This window comes from Echinops telfairi, unplaced genomic scaffold (genome assembly GCF_000313985.2).
Source record: "Echinops telfairi isolate 266 unplaced genomic scaffold, ASM31398v2 ScPeMD7_28;HRSCAF=97, whole genome shotgun sequence".
In the NCBI taxonomy this organism is placed as follows: Eukaryota; Metazoa; Chordata; class Mammalia; order Afrosoricida; family Tenrecidae; genus Echinops; species Echinops telfairi.
In genome coordinates this window covers 84,031-93,391 of record NW_022103925.1, presented here as the reverse complement: position 1 = coordinate 93,391, position 9,361 = coordinate 84,031, and the positions used below count along the sequence as shown (strand labels likewise).

Sequence of the window (9,361 nt, the reverse complement as noted above, 5' to 3'; positions counted from 1 at the left end):
CATCCACACCTACACATACATGTGTGACAGTCCATCCACACCTACACGTACACGTGTGACAGTCCATCCACACCTACATGTACACATGTGACAGTCCATCCACACCTACACATACACGTGTGACAGTCCATCCACACCTACACGTACACCTGTGACAGTCCATCCACACCTACATGTACACATGTATCAGTCCATCCACACCTACATGTACACGTGTGACAGTCCATCCACACCTACACATATGATAATGTCCATCCACACCTACACAGGTGATAATGTCCATCCACACCTACACATGGTAGACCATCCACACCTACACAGGTGATAATGTCCAACCACAGCTGCACGTACATGTGTGATAGTCCATCCACACCTACGCATATGATAATGTCCACCCACACCTACGCATATGATAATGTCCATCCACACCTATACATGTGGTAATGTCCATCTACACCTACACAGGTGCACATGTGATCATGTCCACCCACACCTACACATGTGATAGTCCACCCACACGTACACATACACGTGTGATAATGGGACTTGTGGTCATGTGCTATCACACCTCCTCCCCACAGACAGTGAAGAAGGACCCAGCTGCCCCCTTGGAGGAAGGAGCCGCTGCAAAGCTTGTGCACGGCTGAGGTGCTGTCAGACACCGGAGGCCTAGGGAAAGGTAGCAGAAGATGGTGCTGCAGGGTGGGCGACCTCAGGTTCGAGACTCTCAAAGTGTGACAGGGAGAGCTGGTTTCTCAGACTGGAGTCGGCCTGGTGACTGAATGGAGCCAGCCTTCGGGACCTTCATCTGTTGGTGGGCAAACTCAAAATGAGAAGATACAATAACCGGCACTTGGGATATCTGAATCCAGAAAAATCGGAAATCATGGGCTATTTTGAATCAGGAGATCGTATGATTGGCTGTGCCTGGAATACACAATCGAGAGGAATGGCGTGGCACTCATTGTCAAACAGGACACTGCAAAACCCATCGTGAAGCACAGTGCTGCCGCAATCGGATTACATCTCCCCGCCGCCCAGGGATCCAATCAGTGCACCCGTGATTGAAATGTACGCACAAGCCACCCAGACTGGTGATGAAGTTTGGGGAGGCAGGGGGTTCCCTAACACTTGAACGGGTCCTCAGGAAAGACTTGGTGATTGTGGAAAATATTAGAGACAGACAGACATAGGTGGACAGGGGCTCCTTGTCCCGTGCCAGGACTAAGAGGGAATGTGTTTTCCAATGCATACACGTAACAGGGTTCATAAGGCACACGTGTCACACAGCAACATGCTACATAGTCATTGGGTGATATCATAAGGGGGTAACATGATAAACTAGCATCATCTCAACCCAGTGCTAGTTGACCTCAAACGTCCCTGAGCCTCCCCAGGGGGCTGCTACTGTGTATGGTGGGCTGGCTATAGAACCTGATTGTTCTTATCTACAGATAACCTTCAGGCATAGGGAATAGCTAGATACAAGTATGAGACATCTTTTATGGCAGCCCCTTTATGGCAGTTCCTTTATGGGGGTTATTGGAGGGACTGTGTTCAGTCGTGAGAATGTGTACTAAGATTTACTTACATCTCATCACCATGAGGGTCTTCCCCCACCAGAGTCGGCTTTCCAGACTCATAATGACGAGCACAGGTGATTTAGCTGCATGACGTTCTCATCCAGGCCCTCCACGTACCACAGTGAGGAAGCGAAGAACTCTACCAATCACTTCAGTTGGAAACTGATCGAACATGCAATCAAGATTCATTGATAATTACTGGTGATTGGAATGCAAAAACTGGAAACAAAGACAGGGATAGTTGTTGGAACATGTGACCTTGGCGACAGAGACGAAGCTGGAGATCGCATGGTAGAATTTTGCAAAACCAACAACTTATTCAGAGAAAATACCTTTTTCAACAGCACGAAAGACAGCAACACACGTGGACTTCCCCAGACGGAATCCGCAGACATCGAATTGACTGCATCGGTGGGGAGAGAAGATGGAGGAGTTGACATCAGCAGCTGAAACCAGACCAGGGCCAACTGAGGAGCAGACCACCAATTGCTCAGGTGGAAGTTCAGGATAAAGCTGAAGAAAATGAGAACAAGTCCATGCAAGCCCAAATATGACCTGGACTGATCCCACCTGAATTTAGAGAGCATCCAGACAACAGATTCGAATCACTGAACACTGCTGACAGGGACCTGATGAGCTGTGGCAGGACATCAAGACCACCCTTCCTGAAGAGAGCAACAGGTCATTAAAAAGGAAAGAAAGAAACGTTCAAAGTGGGTGTCAGAAGAGACACCGAAGCGTGCTTTAAATTGTGGAGTCACTAAAGGAAACGAAGGAACGACGGGGTCCAAGAGTTGGAACGAAGACCCCTGAGGGCAGCTGAAGACACGAAGTCTGCCAAACCTAGAATTCGCACACCAGAAGGAGCAAACACCCTCCGTGCGTCTGAGTCCGAAACCCAAGGGAAGGGTCCGAGCTCCGAGCTGCCGTCTTGCAGTTCTATGAGCACACTCTCGAATGGTGCAGGGAGCACCAAAAGAGTTTGAAAAGAATACGCAAAGTCTCTGTCCCCAAAAGAGCGAGCCAACAGTCCACCACTTCAGGGAGTAGCCTATGAGCAAGAAGCAAGGGTGCGGGAGGAAGTTCAAGTCGCCCTGAAAGAAGCAGCCAAAGCAAGGCTCCAGGCATTGATGGGAGACCCGGGAACATGTTTCAACAAGCCAGCGAAGCCCTGGAAGCACGCACTCCTCTGTGCCAGGGAATTTGGAGGACGGCTACTTGGCCAACAGACTGGCAGAGATCCGCAGTCTGCCCATTCCACAGAAAGGTGACCCAGCAGAAATGGCCCAGCTGTAGCTCAGTCTCGCCGATATCACATGCCAGTAAAATTCTGCTGAAGATCATCCAACAAGAGTTGCAGCAGTATGTTGACTGGGGGCTTCCGGAGGTTCAGGCGGGATTCAGAAGAGGACCTGGAACAATGGATGCCTGTGCTGATGTCAGAGGGATCTTGGCTGAAAGTAGAAAATACCAGAAGATGTTTGCTTGTGTTTTGTTGACTACACTAAAGCATTCGACTGTGGATCCTAAACAACTTTGGATAGTCTTGAGAAGAATGGGAATTCCAGAACCTGTCATTGTGTTCACGTTGAACCTGTCCATGGGTCAAGAGGCAGTTGTGCAAACAGAGCAAAAGAGTATTGCAGAGTTTAAAATCAGGAAAGGCTGCCCCAGGGTGGGATCCTCTCACCGTTCTTACTCAATCGGTACTCAGTCATCAGAGAAGCTGGCTTATATGAAGAAGAGTGTGGCATCAGGATTGGAGGAAGGCGTGTTAATATTGGTGGTATGCAGACGACACAACCTTGCTTGCTGAAAGTGAGGAGGACTTGAAGCACTTGCTGATGAGGACGAAGGTAAGGAAGATCAGAATCCTCACACATGGACCAATAGGTAAGCTCATAATGAATGGGGAAAAGAAAGTTGAGGATTTTGTCTTGCTTAGACTCCCCAATCAATGCTCATGGAAGTAGCCGTCAGGAGATCGAGCGCTGTGTTGCATTAGACAAATCTGCTACCCAAGACCTCTTAGAGTGTTGAAAATCAGGGAGATTATGTGAGGACCGAGGGGTGCCTCACCCGGGCCATGGTATTGTCAGTTGCCTCGTATACATGCAAAAGTTGGACATTTAGTAAGGAAGACCAAAGGAGAACGGCTGCACTCGCAGGCCGGCTCTGGTGATGGAGGCTGAAAGTACTGTGGATTGCCTAAAAGACCCTGTGTTCACACGGAACGTGTACATGGATCAAGAGGCAGTTGTGCAAACAGAACAAAAGAATATTACAAATAAATCTTTATTGGAAAAAGTAAACCCAGAATGCTCCTTAGGGGCCAGTGTGGTGGGACTTCATCTTCCATACTTTGGACATGGTGTCCGGAGAGACCAGTCCCTGGAGAGGGACATCGCGCTTGGGAAAGTGGAGTGCAAAGGTAGAGGAGAAAGAGGACGGCCTGGACAAGACGGATGGACACGGTGGCTGCAAAGATGGGCTCAGGCCCAGGAGCTGCCGTCAGGGACCAGGCAGTGTTTCCTTCTGTTGTGCACGGGTCCCTGTGGGTCGGAACTGACGCACAGCACCTAATAGCACAGCAACACCTCCACCGTCCTCTATCCATCTAGAGACGTGTGCCTGCATCACACCCCCACTTAGACACACGTGATCACGTCCACCACACCTTCCACAGATGTCTGGTAGTGCCCACCCACACCTCTCTCTAAGGAGATCAGGAGACAAGGTTGTTACTGCTGGCTGCTCACTCATCGGTCAGTCAGTGTCTGGGAGAGAAAGATGAGGTTCTCTGCCCCCATACAGGTTGGTAGCCTGGGGAACCCCTGGGGGAAGCTCTGATTTGTCCCATGGGCTGCTGTGAGTCAGGACCGTCTTGGTAGCGGTGGCTGTGTTGTGTGGTGATTGTTTGGGGTTGAGACACTTGCTCCATCCACATCCACCCTGCAGCTCTGCTGGCTAAGGGGCTGAAAGGCGAGAAGAGGGAGTGTCCGCTTTGGTTATTACCTGTTGGGCACCGGCTTCTCTTATACCTGGGGTGCCTGGCTTTGTTCGGCCCTTATTAAGCAGTGGACATTGGTGTGGGTGGCGTGGGGGCTGGACCAGGTCTCCCAGCCAAAGCCACCCCTGTGTGGCTGCACAGCTCCCCACAGGAGGATGGGGCAGAACACCTGGAGTCTAACAGCAGGCTCCCTGGGGCAGGGAGCACCAGTGGTGTGGGCTGCTTGGGCCGACACACTCCTCCCTGGGCAGCCGTCATCCCCACCCATCACCGAGGATGTCACAGGACTGACATGTCTGTGGATGGGCACAGCTCCGTGGGTGAGATTAGGCACAGGACCAGCTCCAGGGTTGCCATCGGCAGCTGCGGGCACCTGAAGGGGCAAAGGCCAGGTGGGGGCAGCCCGGGTGGGGGCAGGAAGCTGTGGGTGCTCTCCACCCTGGGCTCTGGGGCCTTCAGGTATTCAGGTCAAAGAGTCTCTTCCAGGCTGTCCCAGATGTCGGGGCTGCACCACCTGTGGGGTCTCGGCAGGAGGGGGGTGGAGGGCGGACCTCGGGAGCTGGGCTGGGGGCTTCACACAACATGCACTTTCCCTCCCACCCTGATGCGCGTGCCCTTCCTCAGCTCTACGAAGCCTTCACCTTTCTGAAGGGGCTGGGAGCTGTGATCCTGGTGCACGCAGAAAACGGGGACTTGATTGTTCAGGTGAGTGTGGACCTCGGGTGGGGCAGGGTAGCCACCGATCAGGCAGGGAAGACTCATGCCCATCTCAGTCCCACCAGGGGAGCCACCACATCTGCACAGGGTGCCGAGGGGCCTCAGCTGCAGGTGTGCTCTGGGGAGGTGGGGTGTGTGGATTGACCCATGCCTGAGCACATGCCAGCCCAGCATGTCAGAAGGCTTGTGATGACCGAGCCAGCACACGGTGGTGTCCCACCTTGGACTTGCAGTTCTTGGTCTGGGAGGACAGGGCGAGCAGTCCCAGGCTCTGGCCCTCTGATCCCGTCTCCTCTGAGCCTGGAAGGCATTTCCTACACAGTCCTCCTAATTCCCCATGCCTCCACGCACCCCTCGGAGTGCTGGTGACTGTGGGCAGCCTAGAGCACAAAGTCTCGTGGTCTCTGTGGGCCTCACGCAGGTGTCCTTGGCCAAGAGGAGGTGTCACTGGGCGCCGGGGCCCCTACCTTCTTCTACAAACCCTCCATGATGACTTCCAGGACCTGTGGTGGGGGCTGGGCTTCTGCCCAAGGACCTGAGTTCTAAGCGCACGACAGGTCACTACAGAGCCACTTCTGTCCCTGTGAGCAAGAGCGCAGGGTGCAGGGTCCACAGTGCGTGGCCTCAGAAGTGAGCGCGTCTTCAGAAGCAAGTGCCAGGACCACCAGACCAGGGTGGAACACGCCACATACATTAGCACTAAGGGAGAGCACTCAGCAGACGTGGAACCAGGAGGAAGGACACCACAGACGTGGAACCGGGAGAGAGGACACCATAGATGTGGACATCAGGAGAGTGGACGCCACAGACGTGGAACCAGGAGAGAGGACACCATAGATGTGGACATCAGGAGAGTGGACGCCACAGAAGTGGAACCAGGGGGGCAGGTGTGGGACCACCACAGCCAGGAGAGAGGACTCCACAGACTGAGGGCCATAGGGTGGGTGTAGGACCACCACATCCAGGGGAGAGCACTCCACAGGTGTGAGCTCCAGGGCAGGCGTGGGACACCACACCACCTCAGCTTTGTGGGCTCTGAGTTCCCCGGGGAAGCCCTGGTGCCCTAGGGCTGCGCTGTGTGAGGTCCGGGCCTCCCCTTGCTGTGTGCTCTCTCCTCCTGCTGGGTGCTCCTTGTGGCCCCCCTCGGGCCGGTGGATACGTGGATATGGCAGCACTGTTTGGTGTGGAGCCGCCCTGGGCCGGCGCTCGGTCATGTGTTGAATGTGTGTCCTTGGCTCTGTGAGTGTGGCCCAGTTGCTATCGGAAGGCCTAGTGGCATAGTGGGGTCTGCTGGGTGCTAACCTCAAGGTCAGCAGTTTGAATCCACCAGCCACTCCTTGGGGAGAAGGAGGAGGCCTTCTGCTCCCATAGGGAGTTGCAGCCTTGGGAACCCTCAGGGGCAGTCCCGCCCTGCCCTGTGAGTGGGTGGGTGTCTGTTTGCAGCAGCCATGGCGGGAGCCCGCACACCAGGATGCCCTGCGTGTCACTGTGGAGTGCCGGAGTCCAGAGCCCCAGAAGTAGGTCCCCAGGCCTTTTCTCCGAGGGCCAGGACAGGCGGGAACGGCCAGCCCTCCAGTCACAGCCGACTCTGGGCCTCGCGCGCCCACAGTTCTGCTGGCTCTGGGGGTGCGCACGTCCCACTGCAGAGGCCTCCACAGAGCCACGCTTCCTGGCCTGCTCTGCGTTCCCTCCCCCCACTCCCCCTTCAGGTTTCGCTGTCTCAGCTCAGGTGTCCACAGCCTTCAAAAGGGGGCGGGGGCGGGGGGAGCACTCTGGTCCACCTGCTTCCACTGGGACCCCACTGCCTCCCTTGTGTTCAGAAGGCAGCTGCTCCCAGCCATTGTCTGGAGCAGAAACCCTGTCCTCGGGTGCTCAGAGCCTGCCCTCCCCGCTGAGGGGTCTTTCCTCCTGTAAACAGCAGCCTCCTTGGCACTGACACTGGTCAGCCCTGCAACTTTCTGCCTGTCATGGGACCCCATGCCCCAGGTTTCCCCACGGCAGTGCCTCCCGCACCCCGGGCGCCAGCCTGCCCACGCCGTCCACAGACAAGCCGACGTGCGGGCCTGGCTCCTGGGCACTTTGTCCAGGATGAGCAGCCACACTGCAGAAGAGAAGCGGACATTCTCACCAAGGCTCCTCGCTGCCCAGCAGGCAGAGAAGGACACGCCAGTGTCCATCAGACACCGCCTCAGGCCTAGACTCATGCTCTGGGTGCTGAGCCCACAGCCTGTCAGTCCTGACCTAGGACGCCTTTATCTCAGATTCCGTGTAAAACCCAGACAGTCCACTCCTTTCCCTGGAGATTCTCAGTAGAGGGCAGCTGGCCAGGGGGGCGGAGGCAGGGCAAAGTGGTGGGGACCAGAGTGGGAGTGGGGGTGGGCACTTTGAGGCAGTGGTCAGCTCTGGACTGAGCTCCTCCCACTTGCTTCTCCCCAGAGCTGAACCCAGAGCAGCTCTGGCTGCAACATCCGGTGGTCATGTGCGAACTGAAAGGGCAGGTGTGGGACTCACCTTAGGCTCCAAAGCCCCACGCTCCAGTCTCAGCTGGCTGCCCAGGACGTTGACCAGTGCTGTCTCAGCCTGAGGTCTGTGGTCATTGGCCCCCGTGTCTTGTCTTGTAGGGACAGAAGCGGATCTTGGAGTTGGGCATCACTGGTCCTGAGGGCCATGCTCTGAGCCGACCTGAAGGGGTAAAGTGCCTCCCCAAAGGGGCTGGGTCTCCCTGACCACCCACAGACCACCTCCTCCCCTGTGCTCCCCACAGGCCACTTCCCCGTCCTTCCCTCGGGGCAATTCCTGTCAAGACCCCCTGGGACTGCACGGTGGGGGTGGGGGCGCTGCCCTGACCCTGTGTGTGCCCACAGGTGGAGGCTGAGGCTGTGTTCCGGGCCATCACCATCGCCGGCCGCGTCAACTGCCCCGTGTACATCACCAAGGTGATGAGCAAAGGGGCTGCCGATGTCATTGCTCTGGCCAGGAAGAAAGGTGGGCACAGGCTCTGGGGACATGCGGTTGGGGGGTCTGGGCAGCCCCTGGCCACACACGGGGCCCCCAGGGGAAACTGTGCCACTGACCTCTCAGTGGACACGCAGAGGACCAGGTACAGGGCATCACTATGTGTCCTGGGTCAGCAGCAGTGCGTTGACATAGCCTAGGTTATTGTCCCCCAACCCCAGATGGACCCCATCTTTCTGGTGTCCCCTCTCAAACACATGTCCACCCTCACCTGTGTGGTGTTCAGGCCATCTCTTCATGGGGCCCATGGACATCCTTGTTGCTGCACACATGGAGGCGGGCGCGGCGTGCAGTCCCCCGGAGGTGCCCCCCCTTCTCAGGGAGTTACAGACTCAGGGGGCTCATTTGGAAACAAGGTCTGCAATCCCCAGCAACCAGACTGGGGGGACAAGGCCCCCGAAACACAGACACACCGACAAAAAGACTCACAGGCGCACAGACTCACAAACACGCAGACTCAGATGCACGCATGCGCACAGGCGCACAGACACACAGTGTGGTCGCTAGGACTCTGGAGCGCGTCCCCATGGCCTTCGCCGCAGATGAGACAGTGATCCAGCCCATGCAGTGTGCCCACCCCACATGTGGGAGGCTTAAGACTGCGCAGCCTTGTCCTCTGGGACTCAGCGGAGCTCACATCTTGCCCCGGGCACTGCCTGTGACTGTGGCCCACTGCGTCCTCCTGCCTCGGGGCCCCTGCTTGTTGGCCTGCAGACCCCAACTGGCTGTGTCTCCCCCAGGCCCTCTTGTCTTCGGCGAGCCCATCGCCGCCAGCCTGGGCACTGACGGGACCAGCTACTGGAGCAAGAACTGGGCTAAGGCGGCCGCCTTTGTGACCGCACCACCCCTGAGCCCGGACCCTACCACGCCCGACCACCTCACCTCTCTGCTGGCCTGGTGAGGAGGCCCCGGCTGGCCTTGGGCGTGGGGGGAGGGCAGGAGCCAGTAGGCTATTGCTTAGCGGCCTCTGCGAGAACTACTCTGGTGCAGGCAGCAGGCTGCCCCCCAGTCTGAGAGCCCCTCCTGCAGGTGGGAG

The 9,361-nt window shown here is 56.6% G+C and overlaps 1 protein-coding gene across 1 annotated transcript in view; it reads left to right on the top strand.

The window, feature by feature from the left end:
- CRMP1 (collapsin response mediator protein 1) overlaps positions 1-9,361 on the top strand; it is a 25,674-nt gene that overhangs the window by 8,145 nt on the left and 8,168 nt on the right. Inside the window, exons 5-8 of the mRNA XM_004715056.4 lie at positions 5,218-5,298; positions 7,932-8,000; positions 8,175-8,295; positions 9,066-9,222. Coding sequence (XP_004715113.2) covers positions 5,218-5,298; positions 7,932-8,000; positions 8,175-8,295; positions 9,066-9,222 — 428 coding nt within the window. The remainder of the gene's footprint in view (positions 1-5,217; positions 5,299-7,931; positions 8,001-8,174; positions 8,296-9,065; positions 9,223-9,361) is intronic.